Source organism: Barbus barbus (assembly GCF_936440315.1).
Source record: "Barbus barbus genome assembly, chromosome: 18".
NCBI classification, from domain to species: Eukaryota; Metazoa; Chordata; class Actinopteri; order Cypriniformes; family Cyprinidae; genus Barbus; species Barbus barbus.
In genome coordinates this window covers 18,738,762-18,760,605 of record NC_136746.1, presented here as the reverse complement: position 1 = coordinate 18,760,605, position 21,844 = coordinate 18,738,762, and the positions used below count along the sequence as shown (strand labels likewise).

The 21,844-nt window shown below is 36.8% G+C and overlaps 1 protein-coding gene across 3 annotated transcripts in view; it reads right to left on the bottom strand.

Moving 5' to 3' along the window:
- LOC306884060 (poly(ADP-ribose) glycohydrolase-like) overlaps nucleotides 1-21,614 on the bottom strand; it is a 30,052-nt gene extending 8,438 nt beyond the window's left edge. The window contains exons 1-14 of one of the 3 annotated variants that reach the window (XM_079439707.1): nucleotides 21,410-21,614; nucleotides 20,697-20,731; nucleotides 20,555-20,618; nucleotides 19,823-20,473; nucleotides 19,016-19,148; nucleotides 18,474-18,596; nucleotides 17,779-17,859; nucleotides 17,380-17,454; nucleotides 10,017-10,109; nucleotides 8,887-9,041; nucleotides 4,235-4,314; nucleotides 4,068-4,128; nucleotides 3,505-3,580; nucleotides 334-481 (exon numbers count right to left, since the gene is read on the bottom strand). In XM_079439707.1, coding sequence (XP_079295833.1) covers nucleotides 334-481; nucleotides 3,505-3,580; nucleotides 4,068-4,128; nucleotides 4,235-4,314; nucleotides 8,887-9,041; nucleotides 10,017-10,109; nucleotides 17,380-17,454; nucleotides 17,779-17,859; nucleotides 18,474-18,596; nucleotides 19,016-19,148; nucleotides 19,823-20,473; nucleotides 20,555-20,589 — 1,711 coding nt within the window. In that variant the 5' untranslated portion in view covers nucleotides 20,590-20,618; nucleotides 20,697-20,731; nucleotides 21,410-21,614. The remainder of the gene's footprint in view (nucleotides 1-333; nucleotides 482-3,504; nucleotides 3,581-4,067; nucleotides 4,129-4,234; nucleotides 4,315-8,886; nucleotides 9,042-10,016; nucleotides 10,110-17,379; nucleotides 17,455-17,778; nucleotides 17,860-18,473; nucleotides 18,597-19,015; nucleotides 19,149-19,822; nucleotides 20,474-20,554; nucleotides 20,619-20,696; nucleotides 20,732-21,409) is intronic. The other 2 variants (XM_079439706.1, XM_079439705.1) reach the window with 2 other exon arrangements.
- Nucleotides 21,615-21,844: the final 230 nt, after the last annotated feature.

Sequence of the window (21,844 nt, the reverse complement as noted above, 5' to 3'; positions counted from 1 at the left end):
TGATTTTTTGAAAGTTTTTTGAAAATATTTCCTTAATTGGGGGTCCTTGGCATTAAAAAGTTTGAAAACCTCCACGTTAAAGAAAGCAGAATCGGTCAATTCCATATGATTCCTAAGGCAACTTGTTATATAATGAGCCATTGGTTCATCTAAGTACAAAAAAGGTAATATTTTCACACATTTTAGACAACAGGTGTTTGAACAGCTAGAAGGGAGGAACAAGACACTTCAGTGGTGTCTGAGATCAATCAGACAGAGATGTGAGATGGTGTGCAGGACAGACGGGAGGGAGGAGCGAACCTCTTCCACTGCTCTGCATGTGTGTGTGCTGACCTGTGATGATGAGGCACTCGTTGTGGTCCAGAGCTTCTGTGAAGAGGCGTGATACCATGAGCTCAGGGTTGATGAGAAAGCGTATCTCCTCCTGGACCAACCCCATACCTGTCACCCCTCCACCCACGAGCCTGTTCGCAAAGTCCACCTGCAGCACAAATAAAAAATAAAATTGCATCTTCTGCAAAACTGTTCAACTGGTCTAAAGTGTAAAAAAAAAATTCTTTAATCCTGTGAAATGATGTTACGGTATAGAGATCTATGATACTTGTCTGAACATTTAAATGGTCAGACTGTAAGACAGGTTGTCTGTCCAGCATTTCACCAGAGATTATAGGTTCTGGGTAGGGGACAGGGTGCTAAAATGCACAGGGGTGGAAAATAGAGTGCTCTACCCGACTGTGCGTAAAACTACAAAAGATGAGTAAAGTAAAAGGAGGAAAGAATTTTCTGCATCGTTCTGGGGACCTTTAATTTTTGCACAATTTTTGGTGCATGTACAAATCCAAAATTTACTTTTTGCTATACCTGCTGATAGTTCTCATCTGCCATGAAATTGTAAATCAATGAGGTAAATAATCAGAATCAGAATGAGCTTTATTGGCCAAGTATGTTTACACATACAAGGAATTTGTTGTAGTGACAGAAGCTCAACAGTGCAACAGAAAGACATCAACAGGACAGGACACAGACAATAAAAGAATAACATACAAATATCCAAACAGGCAATGTACAAAGCAGCAAAAACACAATATATAATATAGACAACTATGTATGTACAGGTCAAGTATGTGCAAATTAGAAATGAGAAAATAAAAATAAAATAAGTGAGTGTGGTGAATGAATAATGTATTATAATTGTGTGTTCCACGTTATAATATTTTATAATCAAAATAATAAATATATTTATTTATAATCTAATTTTATTGATTATAAATTTCATTTATAATCAAAATAATAAATAAATAAACCCAAAATTAAAATAAACATGAAAACATTTTTCACTGAGGTAAAACACATGCAGAACAGACTTCTGTCCACTGTGACCCTGCAGGTTTCTGCCAAGGCCAAACGTTCATTCCCTCATTACTGAATAATGGATCTATTAAGGACTGGCCATTAGCCATGACGGTCAATAACTGAATAACTCAAACAAATGAGTAAATATGTTCACAGCTTCTAGGCAGACCATTTAAGCTTTTGTCTTATGTAATACTCTTATTTTATCTTATTTTATACTACTGCACATTATTACATTATAAAACTAGAGTATATTATACGTACTACTGGCATATATTAGTATTTATATACCATATCAGGGCTCAACAATAAGGGTGGCCTGATGTTTTACAGAAAAGTGTCGAAATTATAACATATACTTACATCGCAGATTTGTTTTGTAACGAAACTGTTAAATTAATATAATGAACAGTATATTAAAATTTTCTAACATAAAAAAATTTCTAAAAATGAAAAATAAAAATAGTTTTGCACAGGTTATCATCACATTTGTGGCACTAATGTTGAAAGGGCAAAAAAAAAAAAAAAAAAAAAAGACTAATAAAAAAAATATGACCTTAAGATAAAGTGCAGGAGAAAATAAATGCATATAAAATACATAATTATATGAGCTGCACGAGTGACTGACTTGTGGCACTGCTAAATTCTGCTGTGGAAGCCATTTCCTCAGTGCTGTCTCCTATTGTTATGCATTTTTATATTTCAGAGACTGAGAGTGTGAGCAGCAGTGCTAATATTGGCCCAGGACAGCTTTGAAAAGGTAAACAGGGGAAGTGTAGGACCCCTTTGAGGCTGTTTTGCAGGCTGTCAGGCCGGACTCACTGGGCCACAGCCTCCTCAGTGAGATGGAGGAGAAAAGGGGAGGGAGGTTGGCAGGCTGCCGGATGATCTCGCTGATCAGGTCACTCAACTCCAGCTCCGACCGCCCCGCCTCTCCTCAGCACTACTGACAATCTGTCAGACCATCCCACCCTTCCGGAAACATCCGTCAATCTGGCCGGCAGGACCCTGGGCTCCTGGGACCTCCCAGGGCTGTTCATGTGTGCCCATCAGCTGTCAGAGTGTGCCCTGCCTCAACTGGGGAGAGATGGGAAAAGGAGAGCAGGGCAGAAGACCCCAGCAGACAGACTCTGCAATGAACTCGAGAGGTGCAGGAGGAATGTGATCAGGGGCCAACGGATCTGCCGAACCTCAGTCAGTTGGGTCAACACTGAGATGTTTAAGTTGTTTTTTGTTTTTGTTTTTTCATATTGGGTCACAGACTTGTCTGAAATCTTTGACATGTTACATCCAATATGAATATGATATGCTATAAAAAAAAGGTGCCATTTATGCTCCATAAAAACAAAACAAAAATCAAATCTAGACACATCAACAAAAAGACTCTCCTTTCTACAGTATCAAATATGCATATTTTGGAGAAAACTAAAGATATACATACTAATGTAAATATATCAACTCTTTAGGCCCGTTCACACCAAAAAGGATAAATAATATATAACTAGTATATATAACAAAAAATTTCTCTGAATGTAAAAGAATAGCAGAGTCCATATGACAACTCCAATGATAACGACACAGAGTAACAATATTGTTGGAATCACTTCCACATCATTTTTTTTTCCAGCTGATGGAAGATTTAAAACACTGAAAGCCAATCAGAATCGATTCTGCTTTAAAGAGCTTAAGCATTTAAAGATACAGATGACAAATACGTTAACAGATAAACAGAAGATTATCCTAAGTCATAATGACATTATCATCCCTTAAAAAAGTAATTTTTTCAGGAACAAGTTAAAGCCTCCTCTTGTGCAAAATAATGAAACTTCATTTGTCTTCAAAAAGTCATTTGGAAAATCAATAAAAGCCAATATTGCCAAACTGGAAGATGCAACCATTTTATAGAATGTCCCACTGATATTTTGGGGGAAATATTATTTATTTTTATGTTCTCATTCAAGATAAACAGCCAGAATTACTCACAGCTGGAACAGAATCAGCACAGTTAACATACAAAAAAAAATTTAATTAACAAATATGAATACAAGTCCTTCTTAAAGAGAGAGGATGACAGAAAAGGTCTTTTGTGTCAAAGTAATCTCCAATCTGACAGACGTCACAGTCAAAACTACCAATGCATGACATTCTCACCTGAAGCATCCCGTAGCCCTCATCCTCTATGGTGCCCTTACAGGTGATATGAAGACGGGTGAGCTGTTTCTTAGAACTAAAGGTCAAAAACAATTTCATCAAAACACCAATGGCAAAATAACCACCACTTACTAAAACATTCATTTACAAGTACTGTTAAACAATTGCATCATACATAGTGGCAGGCTAGAAATGCTATATTGAACTAGGAAAGGAAGGTTACAATCGTGACTTAAGCAATTTGAAATACAACCATCTCAGCAGTAAGAGTTTTCTAATAAGCAAAACAGAGAGGTGGTTTGGCCTCGCCTGTACTGCCAGAGGAAGCAATTGGCCAAAGTGACTACACAGTGCCAAAGTTCATATATCAAGCACAAAGCGCTGTGAAGGAATGATCTCGGTGAACTACTTTAAATGTCAGAGAGCCCTCTAGCTGTAGCACATTCAGAAATAAATCTGAGATTTATATAATAATGTATACTCTTTTTTTTAATCACTACAGTACTTGTCGTCATTAAATAAAGCCAACAACGCCACTGTACCAAGCACTATAAATAAGGTACCTTTCCCATTTTGGAAAACCGCTGAAGCTCTGTCTTGTAAAAGTGACGAGGCCAGTGGGCTCTGAAAAATACAGAGAAACAAAATCAGGAATATAACAAACATCAATTACGCCACTTTAAGAAAGCGTTAAATGGATATTTGTACAGTTCAGCAGGTCCAGACTTACTTGATTCAGTGACTCTTCTGAAATACCACAGCAGAGTTTTGAGTTTCTCAATCTTGCGTGAGGAAGAACCTTCAAACAGTCTAGAGAATGAAGAGATACACAAAAATGTTGATTAGGTACATACATTAGCAAAATCAATTCACACAATCAATGTTCACTTTCAGAGGATGTATTATCAACGCAGTCATAAACAACCATTAGAGGGAGACGTTTAGTTCTAAAAGTCAATGTGATGTATATATGAGCTACAGCAACAACTTCTGCAGGTTAGTGCGCCATTCTCGGGAACACGTGAGGAAAAAGAGGCCTTCCGTGTGACTGGACTTTGCCGCTTCATCTCACAAAGTCCTGTTTGCTCAGCACGCCTGCCTGTGATGGCCTCTCTGTCAGGACAACAATGATATGGACTCACGCCTGCGGGCTCAGAGCTGCGCTCGTGTCCCATTTCACAAAAGACAACGCAGAGAGGAACACTTCTTCATTCGTCTAAATACCATTAAAGAACTGTAGGCTTGCTTTTAAAGTCCCCCATCCCCACCCCAGCAAATGGCTTTCTCCATTTAGAATACTGCGGTCTTCAAGCTAATCATCTTCCACTTGCATTCATCCTTCCTCTTACTTAATGTAAATGGAATAAGCAGGAAAAAAGGGTGGAACAAATGAAATGACAGAGGAAAAACTGATGCACTAAAAGCCCTTTGGGAAGTAAAAAAAAAAAGAGTTATTGAAGCCTCCTATATATAGCCTTCTTGATGGTGGAGCTGATTTTATGTAATGTAACCCAGAAGGTAACCTTTTATTGACAGAAAATAGCTGCTTTTTAGTTAGAAACTGACTGTTGACCTTTAATATGAGAAATATGTGAGAAAATGTGATTTGATTCAACAAGACAAGCACCTATTAAATGATCTTATAAACCTGATTTCAATAACATGACAAGCTGGAAATTGCTAGGGTGAAATGAACATTTATTTTTTATTATTAAATTTAAATGTTAAACTTTTTTTTTTCCACAGTACATGCCAGGCAAAATGAGTTTTGTGTCTAGGTCTAAAAATCTACAAACATTTTGCCAATATATAAAATGCATGTTAATTATTTGGCCATTAGTCATGCATTTTAAAATGTAATGTTTTTCACTAAATGGGGTAAAATGTGCCAGAAGTTTTAGGGCAAGTCATCCCAGAGGCTCAATCTACATCATCGCAAGTCTTGCATTAAAATACTAATAACACATCTAATTACTAAATCATTCTAATATGCTGATTTGGTGCTCATGTAACATCTATTGGTATTATCAGTGTTAAAAACAGTTGTGCTACTTAATACTTTTGTGGTATTAAACATAAAAATGTGATCCATTTTCAGGATTCTTTGATAAAATTCAAAACAAACAACAATGTTTATCTGGTAAGGAACATTTTTGGTTAATTTAATGCTTAAATCTATAGTGACCTCCAAACGTTTGAATGGTATTGTACGTGATCAAGGATTTTCCCCCACAGTTAGTCAAATTTAAGTTGATAATGGACATCCAGAATTATAACTGATTTCTTCTTGACAAAAGGACAGTTAAGTAAACTGACACAGGTTTACCCCTTTCACACATAAATGTAATTCAATGAATGCAGTCGATGTACAACACAATGTAAATCTCACATAATCGAAGGTGACGAACATGGCAACAGAAGTCAATTTGGCGGCTTGTAATCAATCTGAATCTTTACAAGAAACAATGACAGTTGTTCGGATCTCACTGGTGGATCTGTATTCATAGTTTTGCAGGTGTACCGCTGGAAAGCTTGCTTTGATGTGCACATTTTGAAACTAAAGTAAATATATCTTCAGCAAGCCTATGTGTCATTTCCCAGAGGGCAGACTTTGACAGCTCTGCCAAACAAGCAATCTCTAAATTGCCCTGTGCTTGATAGCAGCAGTGCTCAAGCCAATGAGTAAACTGATGGACAGTCACTCAATTAAAGTGGGCTGCACCGTAACGATCCACATGTCTGGATCCTCTGCGGTCTTGCTGAAACTTGTTTTCTGCAGCATGGCTTAAGTCACGGCCCACAATGTCCTAACTATACTACTTAAAAAAAAAAGATAATACAGTGGTCCTTGTTTGTTAGTGTATGATGCTTGCGCACACTTTGTGTCTCTGTGTTCACCTGAATGACCAATTAGGTTTAATGCTGATCTCGCTCAAACCTTCATTATCTAGAGCACTTTAACTATGTCCAGCAGGAAAGAAAAAGGCAGAAACGAGACAATGGCTGCAAATGAAGCCAATTGTATTAAATTTAGCTCCTCTATATGTCTTGGAGTTTGTATAAGTACTTGAAGTGCCTGGGGAATCAATAGCCATCTCAGCATGACAGAGTAAAACTGAGGGCTGCTGTTACGTTTTTCTGAAAGTGTGCAGCACGATGAACTACAGGCAGTTTTCCTAAAGAGCTTTTAAAGAATGATTCTGTTACTCTGACTCGCATGAAAACAACTTCATTAACGCAGAGACAATCTATGACTAAACTAAAACTACATAACTAAAGCCATATTAAAGATGAAGTGTCTCATTTCTGCACCACTACCATAATCAAATTAAAATTATGCCTGTTTTCAAACAGGTTTCCTGATGACTTCCCTAAACACCCATTTTCAATTAGTTAAACAGATTTGTCAAATTCATGTCATTATTTGACAAACACAGTGCCACTGTACTTTTCTTTGAATTGCTTACATTTTTTATAAATTTTCAAGTATATACATACATACATACATATATATACATATACATATACATACATATATATATATACATACATACATACATATATATATATATACACATACATGCATATATATACACATACATATATATATATATATATATAAAAAAAGGGATAATGCACGGCTAGCATTGTTTGTCTCTCCACAAACAATGAATCTGTGTTACTTCAAAAACAGCGTTTTACCACCTCATTGCTGAGGAATATAATGTAGAGATCTAGCATCTAGGCTATTTTATTAATAAAAGTCGCGTTGACAAGATTGTGTGTGCGCGCAGCGCAATCTCAGACTCTCTCTCTCTGTACATGTTTGTGTGTGTGTGTGTGTGTATACGGTGGCCGAGAGAGCTCAATGCGCTGCAAATAGAAGAAACACCTACAAATTAAGAAAACAACTTCGTCAATTCTACAACACACTCTGCTCACAACCAAATAAAGTGCACTGCAAACAGAAAAAAAACACCCGGAAATTAAAAAAACAACATCAATTTGACAACACTCACGCTGCAAATGCTCACAACACAAACAAATAAGGAAACGCACGGCAAATAAAATTCTTTATTTGGTTGTGTTGTGACCATTTTCAGTGCATTTCTGTATTTGTTTGTTTATTTTGGAGACGTTGCCAGTTCTTCTGGATTTAATCTGTATCAGTTTGTTCCGTTTCTTCGTGTCATTCCAGACAGACTGGACGATGATGAGATCAGATCTCTGCGTGGAGCACTGAATATTACAATTAATGGCAAAATGAATGTTTGGAAATGTAAACTGATATTTCCTACTGACACTACAGCAAAAGATAGAAATAACTGTCTGACAACTCATTTCACCTACTACAGCATTAACAAATATAATTTCATCACTTTACTGTGAATCTCTCAGTGACAGGGAGCCTTATAAAATGGGCTTTTCTAAATATCTGGCCATATGACAAAAGCTATGCACATCTTACTGCTCTGTCAATGATATGTACACTTCCGATATACATTTAGTCATTTGGCAGACGCTTTTTATGTATATACTGTTGTTGAATACCGACAACATCTCCATATAGTGAGATAAGCTCTGGCTGCAGGGGGATCCTGCTCAGAGCAAGACATCGGAGTAGGCACGATGACAGATGAGAGATGGATGGCCACGCACTTCACATCAGTCTCCCTAGCATCTCATTCATTTGTTTTAATCAGCCCATAAAGGCTTGATTTAAGTATTGTACCACATGAGTGGCTTTGTTGTACAGCTGCAATTTAAGAGAGGAGCGAACTCCTACACGTTGTCTCCTCTACACGCTGTATAACGGCAAAGACGATATCTATCAAACCAAACAACAGCAAAGTAGGAGTTGCACTGTCAACCGAGACCTTTTTTGTAACATTAGCAATATTGTCAATATAAGTAATATTAGCAATATAAGTCTTAAAACTCTAAAATTGTAAATTTGGCAACAATTTTGTTCACAACTTATTTCTAAACCCATAATTGGAGTCATCACCCCTTATGGCTGATTCAATATTAAAACATTTAATGATGAAAAAGTCAGAACAGTGCAAATGGACATTGTAAATGAAAATCACATTGTTGATTTGTGAATGTGGAGGAGTGTAATTTAGATAAAGAGGAACCTTCACTAAATTTGATACTTGAGGCCTCCACATTCCACATTAACAGGCCAAAATCCATTGTAAATGTAATAGAAACTGACTACTAGATAATGGGAAGCTAAATTAAATCATGTCGTGACTTGCCTAACAACCTACACATAAACCCTAATTTGGATGGAAATCTAAAACCTCAGACAATCAATAACTAGACCAGCAAAATATGTAATGGGTCTCCAGAGCGACACCACTGAAGAGTAGGCAGTACCTGTAAAAATTGATCTCAGGGTAGTTGGCATACTCGGACTTGCGCGAGTTGCGTCTGGGAAATGTACAGAAGAAGGCATTGGCAAGAAGGCATGCGATTTGTTCCTGTGACATAGTCAAGGACTGATTCATCCTCGTCTTAAGCAGCGGGATTGGCTGTGGAAGAGGAGAGAGAGGCAAAGATAATTAGTTTAGCAATTGACCAAACAGGGAGACAGAATTACATTAAGCAAATGGCCAGCAGTAATTAAGGTGCCCTGCTGTATTAAAGACTCTTAAGGGCAGTAAGGAAGACTAATTAATGCAAACATTAATAAAATGTACATAAATAAAGAGTGGATCTAAGCAAGGGAAGATTATCCTTTTTAAGGGCAAAACTCCTGAATTCTTATCTGTGCAAGATCTTACATAAACAGTGATTCAATGGCTGAGTAGAAACTAGCTAACTGAATAGTTTACAGCCTTCTCTTGGCTATATTAATTCATTTTATAGCTGAATTGTTTATTTTCTCAATGTTAAAAATGCTTTAGCTTAATATGCAATATGTCACTCTATCAAACACTTTCTAAATGGTATGTCACAATCTTACAAATAAAGAATGTAAAATGCATAAACAAAAACACACAATATCTAAAACCATCCTAAGCTGGTTTAAAAGCTGGAAGTTTTAGCTGGTTGGTCAGCTGGTCTTCCAGCCTGACCAGCTACAGAATTGGTCAAACCCCCACAAAAAACAGCCTGCAAACCAGTTATGATGACCAGCTAAAACCAGCCAACCATCTAAGGCTGGTTTTAGACTTTTTTTTCTTAAGGGAAATAAAAAAAATAACGAGGCTTAACACAGAAGTACATTTGTGCATTGAATTTAGATGCATTTAAGAACATATCCTTCAACAGTATTGCTCTGATGTCAGAAATTAGGCTGATGGACGTCTACCACTGGCTAATGAGGCAGTTGTGCTCATGTGGAAGTGTCCTTCACTAGCCACTGGTTTTACACCGCAGCACACTGGGCCCATTGACCTTTACCAGCCAGACAATGATTATCGCTCCTGATCTATTTTTGCCCCAAACCTGAGCGTCTCTCCAAGCCAATGTGAAGGACAGCATATGATTTTGTGTAGCCTTACCTTGGTGCAAATCTTGGGCGTATTCAAAACTAGTTTCATCATCTCTGGTAATGTGACGTTAAAGAGATGCTGTACTTCATCAGTTTCCATACCCTGCAAGAGAACAATTAAATGTGTTTGGTTGCAGATTAGGATTAACAAACAAATGAAGAAACAGGTCTGTTCACACTTTAAATGTACACAACTATTTAGGGTCTGTAAGATTGTTTAATGTTTTGTCAAACTTATGCTCACTAATACTGCAGTTAATCAAAACAGTAATATTGCAAAATATTATTACAATTAAAATAACTGTTTTGTATGTTAATATATTTTAAGATGTAATTAAATCCTGTGAAGGCAAAGCTGAATTTTCATCAGCCATTACTCCAGTCTTCAGTGTCACTTGATCCTTCAGAAATCATTCTAATGTGCTGATTTGCTAAGGAAACATTTCTTTCTATTGTCAATGTTAAAAACATTTGAAACCATGATACATTCTTTCTTAATTCTTAGATGAATATAAAGTAAATAGTTTATTTTAAATAAATTATTTGTAACAATCTTTGTCTTTCTTGTCACTTAAAAGAAGTCAATATTTGTCTATTAAATTAAATGAAAGTGACACCTCTGCCTAGAGAATGAATTATACGTTTGATTATTACCAATTAAAGATTGACAACATTACCATGTTATGTCCTCAATCTAATAAGAAAGAAAAAATAAATGTCAACTGTCTGGTATAAAATATAATAAATAATGAAGCCTTTTCAGCATGAGTTTCTCTGCTCCTGAGGCTTTTTTCGTAAAACACCATTTAATGGAAAACAATTGTCAGAAAAAGGAGCCATATTGTTGAATAAGACACTTGAACCCAGCTGTCGACTTGTCATAGAGAGTATTATTCATGTGTCAGAAAAAAAACAACAACAGGACGTCATGCTGTCAGGATGACATTAATAGGTGAACAAAAATTATTTGTATCCTGGGCTGCTGGCTTTCGGTAAACAAAAACAGGTTGCTTTCAATTTTTGCAAATAAAACCCATAGAAGCTCAAAGCTGTATAAACACATTAAATGCAATATTAACCATATTAGTGGAGTTCCTATGGGCAATTCCAGCAATCATTTTATCTCTCTATTGCCTGGAGCATCCAAAAAACTTGATTCAGGGAGTTAATAAATAAAACCCCATGGTTTGTCAGTGTAGCAAGAAAAAAAAACTCACTCATATCCGAAAAGACGGTAACAAAACTTGATCTATCGCACAGAGGTTACAAAAACGTAATTTTGTGATATTAGCGGAGCTCCCACTGGTGAATGACATCACTGAGGTAGAAATAAAGACAAAGCCTTCGGTGCACTTTTCATCTCGGTTAAAATACGGCTAAGCAACGTCACCGTAGATCTCGGATCAGGCAAACAGCACTGCTTCGTGATATTCAATCTGAAGCGGAGGGTGTCAAAACAGCGCATGCTGGCTCAGCAACCTTGTATGATTTCAGGAAAAATAAATACGCTACTGTTTTATCATCACACAGATTTACAACACACTTATTTACAAATATATTGGCTGCGATTGGCAGCGTGCTCAGTCATGGGCCCATTTCATCAAGGTTACTGGGCGTGCTCAGCTGATTAAATGGGATTCCTGGAACAGATGCAAATGGGTTGAGGAAGGAGAGGCGGCGTGGGGCTCTTCTGGACGGGAAGCCTCGCCTGACAATTTACCCAAGGAGCATTTACACACCCGCAAAGGAGGCCTGACTAAATGCTGTCATAAGTAATGACCTACTTGACATCATAAAGTGCTCCTCTGGGTCTAATGAGTGAGGAGAGCTGACAGGCCGGATGGGCCTGAGCTAAGGTTGCAGGAGTTAGACCTCACTAAATCAAACGGCCCCCTTCAATCCCCCTTATCCTGCCCAACCAGAACCTGTTAGATAACATACTACAATCTCTATCCAATCCAACCAATAAAAATAGTTTTTTGGGTTTTAAAGAGGCATGTCACCCTTGAACAAGAAAATTCAACCATCATTTACATACCCTTGTGCTGCTCCAAACCTGTATGATTACTATTTTTTTTTATTCTGCAGAACACTAAAATATATTCCCAAGAATATTTCAACCATTTTTTCTATTCAATCAAAGTCAGTGAGGTACAAACAACATACAGTACTGTTGGACATCTTTGACTTTCTTTGTGTCCGGGGATGTATATACCAACCCTTTAAGATTCAAAAAAACTAAACTGTTTTATAAAGCAAATGCAATCCCTGTGTCAAAAATAAAATAAAATAAAATAAAATAAAAAAGGGCAGTTAAAGCCCTAAACCATCCTGTATTTCTTACTTGCAAAATCAACCAGTTCCATTCATTGCGTGATTTACATAATTTTTCTGCAGGTCACTATGTTGGGTATTGGCTGCAGGGAATCCCGCTATTCTGAGCCACTGAAATAAGATGGTTGTGTAGGCGAAGGCGTTTGTGGAGGGCTAGAGGCTTGAAGTGGAGTTCTGTGCACTGAGCCAGCAGTGTGAATTTATCAGAGCCCACTGCTCTGACACTTTCATTTCAGGGTAGGGCTGAACCTCAACTACAATTTATGACAAGACAGGTCCTAATTTGTATTTTTCTTCTTTCCATAGCCATTACACCTCTGTTGTCAATCAAAATCCCAGCAGCTGCTCAGTTTTGTGACAATTATTGGAGCCCTGTTGTAATAGACACAATTTTAAGACACCAGAGAGCCATTCTATTTGCACATCTTATATAGACAATACAGCGCTACAGCACGGGTAAATACAGAATAACACAGTATAAATGTAGCTACAGAATGCATGTGATCTATCCAGATGACAACTATATTGCAAATTATTCTGTTTTTCTTGAGCTTTAATCAAACTGAGAAATAACAGGTATAATAATTGATACCCGTGAGCAGAATATTCTTATAACATTTCGACATTCTTATCTTCAAATGTTATTTAAAAGCCAACAAAAATGGTTGTAATGCTCTTCTTGCTGGGGTTTCATACTCATTATGAAACGTAAATTTGCCTACTGTAGACGGACACATGAAGAAGACCACTTTATGTCCCAGAGGAAACAGCTTTCAGATAGTGGCATTTGTCTCCCTGTGAGTCACACAGGCAGTTACCCTCAACAAACACACTGATGCCATCATACTTGTCAGGCTTGTGGACAAGCTTTAGTCTAGCACTCAGAAAGAGCAATACTCTAATCTAAATGATGTATAAGTACTAGAAACAAGTAAATTCACTATTGAACCTTCCACAACTTTTTACATTTGAATTCATTTCAATGACTTCCTCTGATATTTCCAAGGTTTCCATGACCACGCAATTAAAATATGCATTTAATCAGAATAACTGTAAATTTAATGTTTCTATATTGATAATTTCATATCTTAAACATTTGAAATGATAAATTAAAAAAAATGAAATGATAAATTTTAAACCTATAAAATATAATGACAAAGGTTAAAGGCCTGTTCACACCAAATTGTTCTAAATCTAAAAGAGTAACACCGCACAACTATAACGTTAATGGGACAGAGGAACAATACTGTTAGAGTGATGAATGCTAAAAACATTGACAGCCAATCAGAATCCTTCCTGTTTTAGAAGCTGGAGCATTTAAAGCTGCAGACAAAACTGCAGTGCGCGGTTATAATAAACAGAACATCATCGTGCATTAGTGTGGACACTAATTTAGCTATCATTAAAGTTATCTTTTTAGTTACCGTTCTTGTTGTGAATGAGCCTTAAGCCTGCACTGATGCTTCATTTAATTTTCACTGAACCAACGTGGAGAGTGTGAGCTGCCATTTTTCACTATGGCCTGTATGCAGCATTGCGTAAACATGGCTTTATTTTTTGATGTGGTCTTGTTGCTCTATATATATTCTGCTTTAAAAATGTTTGATTGACAGTCATAGTGCAAGCACACATTTGACATGCACGATTCAGAACTCTCTTACAGTTACTAACTGACCGCTGTTCAGTGATGTTTCATTTAATCTCTTAAATTGAAAATCAATCGCCAACTCTCCAAGCTGACATACCAGTGCCCTCTGTTGATGATACAGGGAAATAAAACAGCTGGCTTAAAAGCATTTCAATATTAATGCGCACAATGATATTACACCACAAAAGTCTATATCATACCATAATATTCAATAACATTCCAGACAATTAAAAAGGGCACTGGTAGGAATTCATAAAAAACAATTACACAAGTATGCATTTGTAAGCACCAGCATACTTAATCAGAGCTGAAATAGTGAGATCAACACTACATTAATTTATATCTACATGAAAACATACAAATAGCAAGACTGTGTTCTTAAACATGACAGCACTTGCTATATATCATCAGTGAGGACAGGCCTTAGGGTTGATGTATGATCACTAAAAGAGTACAGTAATATAATGATTATGACAAAAAAAGATAGATGGAAAAACACTGAGGAACGTGAAGATGCATCGTGCCTGAGCCAAATAGCAGAGGCACAGCTCAAGCTCTTAAGTGGCCAGTTTAAGGAGCTGGTCCACTCAAGCATGCTTCATTAGAACGCGGTGCACTTTGCTAATGGCTTTGATTGGCTCCCTTATAGATTTAATGGCTGTGGTTAATTAAATTTGATACAGCCATAAAAAGTCAGACAGCTATTGATTTACACAGGTCTGAGATTATTCTATCAAATCATCTTAAGCATGGAGGGGACGTTCTGATATCTTGGCTGAAGCCATAACTATAAGAATAACACTGTAATACAGAAATGGCTTTTGACTATTAATCTAAGATATAGCGTAGTTCAAAGTCTGCCATTTATTGCACACTGGAGAAAGGCTGCACACAGAGAACTAAACGCAGTTAAAGACAATGACTGTGTGTTCTCTGGAAAGGGAGAATCAGTACCATTGCCAAACCAGCGACTGTACAAGTATGAAATATACTGTCACTTTGGATGAGAAAGAGTTTGCTAAATGAAAAAGATCCACATAATCCTATGCCTTAAAACATTATGAGTCATGTGACAGTGATATAGCATAATGAAACCAATGCCTGGTGGGTTTATTCTGCACCTACTACAGTTGCAACCAGTGGTCGAATTGGGCCAGTAATCAGCAGTACAAGAAATTAATGTGCGATGATGTTAGAAATATTTAGGTGAAAAATAGAAGGCATTATCTATGGTCAATTGTGTAGCGATCTATGAAGATTAAGCTCACACAGAAGTCACTTTCCAACAGTAGCTTCCTGTTAGTCAACACAATCTGCATGATCAACTGGAAGCGCTGTGAAATCCGCATGGGCAAATGTTTTGCCCTCATGGGAAATTCCTATTGGAATGTCTAGATTTTGCCAGCAAAAATGTACAGAAAACAGTAAATGTGAGCACACCTTTAATCTTACGTAGCAACAGTTTTCACAATTTGATAGGTGTTCTGAAAACTTGATCAGTGAACAAAGTGATCAGGCAAAAAAAAAAACTTGATAAGGCAAAAGTCATATTTAATGGTTTGTTCACAGCAAGAATTGGACCTTAAAGGAACATACGCTCATTTTCCAACTCCCCAAGAGTTAAAACAGTTGAGCTATACCGTTTTCGAATCCATTCAGCCAATCTCCGGGTCTGGCGGTAGCACTTTTAGCGTCCCCAGCTATATCATAACTAGTTACCTAGCTGAGGACTACTTTCAGGCGCTGCTCAATATCATTGCTCCTGCTGCACCCATGGTACGGCAGCACAGTTCCTTTATTATTACGCCAGAATGAGAGTATAGTTCCTAGCCATATCGGCCTAGAAAATCGCAACTTTTCATTTTCCGTCAGTCTTATTACACGATGTAACTACAGAAGAGTCAAGTTTTAAATAGGAAAAATATCGAAAGTGGAGTGTTCCTTTAAAATAAAGTGTGACCAATTTGTCTAGGCCTGATTCTGTGTAAATAAGAAATTGACAATTTTATTTATTAAGAAAAACATTATAGTAATATTATCTAGATGTGTGCTTTAGTAAAATGATGATAAAAATAATTATGTATACGATTACAATAATAATAGCACACTTAACATTTTCAGCACAAAGTACCAATATAGCAGCTTTAATTAAAAAGGGGGTCCCTCACAAGAGAACCATCATATTTAGAGATTCTTGGCAATAAAAAGTATGAAAATAACTTATGTGGGCAACAGGGCCTACATTCAAAACAAAAACTGAGCATAAGCTGTATGACTGCAACATGTACTTTAGAATCTTCTGTATCCATAGAACTCAAAAGTTAGCTAATTTAAGAAGAAAAGAAGTACTGTGGCACAAAACAGTCAACAAGCCCTCATTTAAGTCAAGCTCTTGGTGGAATAGGAGCACTCAACCTCAAGCGTTCTGAAGTCATCTCCCTATCAGAGCCACCATCAAGACCAGCTCCTGGCTATGCGGAAGAACACGGCCCATCTGTTGAGTGTGTTTATTTGCAGTAAACAGGACCCGCATCTCCCTGGCCTTCCTCTGCCAGCTGCTGCTCGTTATGCTGAGTGCCCACCTCTGTCTTAATTGACTACTGCTGGATGCAAAGAGATCCCCGGGGATAAGGTAGCAGAAGGGGCAGACGCGGACTGCTTGGTGCATATCCACTTGGAGGCTAACCTGCTTCTTCTCTCTGACTGAAGGGCGTAATACCTTTAGTGTGCCAGTAAATTCAAACTAGTCAGACTAAACAATGATGGAACATTTTTAGTATCATGGGGCCTTCTGGTCCCAACAGTGACACACCACAAGAAATCAGACTTTAGGATGCTCACTTCATTAACGCCACAACATTACAGCTTTCATTTTATGGCAGCTGCGGTTATGATACAGATCATCAAAAATGCATCATGAAGTGAAATGTAACCAACTGGGGCCACTTGACACACTCTTCAAGTAAAATGGTTTATTCTAGCATTGGCAGAGAATCCAATTAAACTGGTTTCTTCACTTTTCACTGAATTCAGATTTACTGCACAAGCATAATGTAATGCTGTTAAACTGAATGACCCATTATTTGTACATGTACAGTTTGTTTAAACTCAGTGCTTTGTGCAAGTTGTAGATTTAATTTATTACTTTCTGATTTAATCTCCACTAATGACACTATCAAATGCAAACCATCTGCATGCACATTATTTGGGGTGCATTGAATTACATCCAGATGGGGCAAGTCAAATGCTTTGTACATTAACGCATGATATCGACACAAATCCAATGGGCAATTGGACAGCAAGCTTTCTTTGGTCATCTCTATTTTACACAAAAGAAAACATGCAATCTCTATTTTATTTATTTTTCCTAAAGGAAAAAAGTATTTCTTACCTCAGTGCAGAGATAGTTCAAAGCGGTGAAGTCCCATCTTTTAGTATGTATTCTGTTGTAACTCAATATTGCATCCTGTAAGATTATGAATGTCAAAACCTTTTATTTTCTTTTTTAAATGATTAACAATTCAATTTTTGGAATCATTTTATGTCTAAGAAATGGTAAACCAACAAATCACATTAAAATAAGTCAATACTAAAATTTGGTAAAATATAACATTTATTAGACAACGAAAACCAAGCAAAGAAAATGATGCCTCACATCTTGGAGCAATTCTGCCACCCTCTGGTGGGATTCAACACTTATTCATTTAGAACAATGTTTAGACATTATACCTGCATGTTGACATTCAACAGTTCATTTAATAAAGTTCTCAAGATATAAACCAAAACATACCCTAATGTCAAGTGAACTTTTGCATTCTCCTGCCAAAGCTGTACGAATCAACTCCCATCGACTCTGCAATACACTTCCATCCTGAAAAAGGATACATCATACATATCAAACAGACACCAAACACATTTTTTTTCTTTTTAAGAAATTAATACTTTTATTCAGCAAAGATGCATTAAATGGAACAAGTAATAGTAAAGACATTTGTCAAAAAGAGTTTAATTTTAAATAAATGCTGTTTTCAACTTTATATACAGCAAAGAATACTGGAAAAAATGTATCATGGTTAACACAAAAATAATAAGCAGTACCACTGTTCTCATTATTGATAATAATATAAACAAAAATCATGAGCACCAAATCAGGATATTAGAATGATTTATGATTTATGAAAGATCATGTGACTACAGACTGGAATAATGGCAAAGTGGTCAATTCTGCTTTACCATCACAGAAATTATAATAGTTATTTTAAATTATAATAATATTTCACAATATTCACAAAATTTTTGAACTGTGCAGCATGATGTAACTACATCAAATAACCACTTCATATTAAACCTAATAAATAGTATCAGCTAATCAACATTAATCCACTTTTATAAGTATTGCAAAGTCAATATAGTTTAAACGAATGGCAATTGATTTTTAGTGAGACTATCCTACATGGCAACGATTAACCTAAAAGAAGACATTACCTCATTCTCCACAGGAAACACGTTCTTTTCTGAACAAGGCATCTTTACGGTCATATCATCCCAGGAATCTCTGTATTTGCTCGGATATGCATGGGGGACTTGACCTTCTTTGAGCAGGTCTGTCTATAAACCAGAGCAGAGAGAGATTCTAGGTATTTACCAATTCATTTTACATCAATACAAACATTATGTAATCAGTTTAGTATGGCATTCTGATATTTTAAAGGATAACAATGTTTTTTTGTTTGTTTTTTTAATGGTCGCCTGAAAATAACCAAGTTAAAAAATAAAGCCTGCAACAGACTCAAATGCCTGTGATATAAAATATGAAGTAACTCTTTTCTGCAGGGATCATTTTAAGTACTATCCAACCACTTCAGTCCAAATCCTTTCAATGAAACATCAAAACACAGAGCTCCATGTTGTGCAGGCAAAGCGTAGAGCTGCTTGGACATCCACAGCAGCATTAGACTCAAACTGACAGGAAGCCCTTAGGCGTTGACCGAGAACATCACAGTGTCGCTGTGGAGAGCATGGCTTACCCTGATGAGTACTTTGTGATTGTCTGTTGCCCTGAGGTGTGGTAGGGACTGTCCACACTGAGGCATTCTTCTGAGCTCCTTTATTGGGGTCCCAAGCCATTCCTGGTCTTTCTGCTCTGCTGACACTTGCTCACTGGAGAGATGGAACAAATGATGTTTCTTGCATTATTATTCTGTTTATTTCATTTATTTGATTTCAGCGTTATTGGTATAATATTGGTTAATGGATTTATATCAGCCAGTATTGCATATTTAATTGCACAAGCTCATGTTGCCTTTTTTTTACATTTAGATTATTGTCATCTAACACACATTTTAAAAACATTAATTAAAAAAAAAGTTTTTGAAAGAACTTTAGAAGGAGGATCATGTGACACTAAATACTGGACTAATGACTACTGAAAAGTGGAATCACGGGAATAAACTACATTTTAAAATCTATTCAAATAGAAAACTGTATATTTAACAATATTACTTTTTAACTGATTTAAAAAATAAAAACATCCTTGGTGAGCATAAAAGACTCCTTTCAAAACACATTAAAAAAATCTTCAGCAAATCTCAAAACTAATATCAATTTGTCATATTATTGTGACATCTAAATTCACATGTATCGTTAAAACAACTGATTTTCATTTTAAAGTGTTTGTAATGATCAATTTCAACAAAATACTATAGAATTTCAATCAGCCATATATAAAACCAATTATTAGTAACAGTCAAACGTTTAATATCAGCGCATCTGAGTAGTCTTTGATTATGTGGTAAAATCATTATCAACAGCAATATTTCCAAAAACAGCAATACCTTTCTGAAGTAGACACCTGTGCCTGGTCACTCTCGGGTTCAGTCTCAACATTTTCAGGAACAAAAGCATCAGCACCAGAGTTTTGCCCCTCTGTCTTATCTGTTTCCATGGGTGTCACTTCAGACTCGTCTTTGATGTTGTCTACAGCTTCTGGATCGGGGTCCAAGGGTTTGGGCTCGGGCTCCACCACCATTGGGTCAACACTCGAACAGGGGTCTTGCAAGTCGGGGCAGGCAGGAGAGTTGCTAGGCAGAGACTCTTTGCATGCTGGACTCTCTGGTCTCATTTCCTCATCTACGTTATGTGTGTTACTTGTATTTATGGAGGAATTGAGGTTTGTCCCTGACATCTCTGTGGACATGACCAGCTTGGCATCTGGTGAGGTTGATTCAATTGCCTTTTCTCCATTGCTTGGATCCACTGGAACGTGTGCATCATTAATATCAGGAGTTTCTCTATCAGCGATGCCCTTTGTGTCATCACAGTTCGGCAAAGAGGTCTGTGTCTGGCCTTCTGGTTCATCATTCTGCTCCTTACATTTTCTTGTTGATTCGCACAGGTTATCATTATCTTTCATGACAGTCGGACTGCTTTTCTTGATTTCAAGGGTCTCATGAGGATGATCACACCCTGCATCCTCATCCTCATGGCTGTCAAAGAAAAAAAATTAAGAGTTTTGCTTATTTACTTCAGGTTTTTTTACCCATTTTAAAAACAACAAAACAACTTACCTATTTATATCTGCGTTACAAGTTTCCATATTCATCGTAAGCACACTTCCTGCCAAACTATTTGCTGTAAAAAGAAAAATTATACTTAGAACTGAAATTTAGATCTTAGAACTGAAAATAAAAGTTATATTTATAGTCATACCTACAACTCATAAGCCTGAGCAATAAAAAGGATTGCTGCAAAACAAGAAAGCTAGCATTTCAAATGACAGTTTACTATAAAATGTGAAGAATGTTGCTTACAAATTCTTCTCGAAAAATATATTTTATCTCTCACACACTCTCGACACACACACACACACACACACACACACACACACACACACACTTATCCCTACTGAGGGTCCCTGGTTTGGCTGAAAATTTGGGTGGGGGTCCTGTTGAAAACGCATGATTCTAACGATTACATTGTTATTACATATAATATTATATACTATTAAGTGCAAGATCAGTGTAGATGAAATGGATTCAGGCATGTGGAGAGATTGTTGTTGTGAATGGCTAAACTAGCTGAGAGATAACAAAAGCAGGTCAGAGTTTGCATGGATTTTTAGGCTAATATATCAGAAAAATTCATGTGTGAATCTTTCAAATCCACATATATATTATCAGATCTAGAATACGTATTACTAACTCTAATAAAAGCTAAAACACACATCCCTTTATCTTTTGATGAAGCCTTTACGTTACATTTTTAAATCTACCGCATGCATTTAAATAAACAATAGGTTTCCGGAATTATTACTGCTAGAAAAACAACAATACTCCTTCAGTACTCGACGCTAGTATTTGTATATTAGACAGGCTACTGTACAGCCAGTCTGTTCGCTTTTATCACGAATCAAATAATCATACTTGCTCTCTTTCTCTGCTTTGTCTTCGTATTGCTGTCAAGCTCACACACATATTCGAGCTCTTTTCCAGCAGACGGGAAAACTACACCTATTTTGCAAAGGTTTGCTGCTTTTACCACACTATCAAAGACAACAATATCACAGCGGAATAGAATTAAACACACAACAGAAATGATAACTGGTGGAGGAGGCATCAGTTCCGGGTCGTAAAGTTTGCTGCTGATTGGCTAAACTCTTGTCACGTGATTAAACAGTTCAACGGGAACCGGTCTCTTTCATCTCTTGCTGTAGCTTTTTCTTTCATGCAAGCTATGTCTTTATTTAAAGTCCGTATGTTATTTAGAAAATTATGTCTTTGGTGGGTCAGAAATTGTATTGCAACTTAGAGTGAAAGTCCGTCAATATGATCGGTTACGTTTTAGATTCTTACATTTAA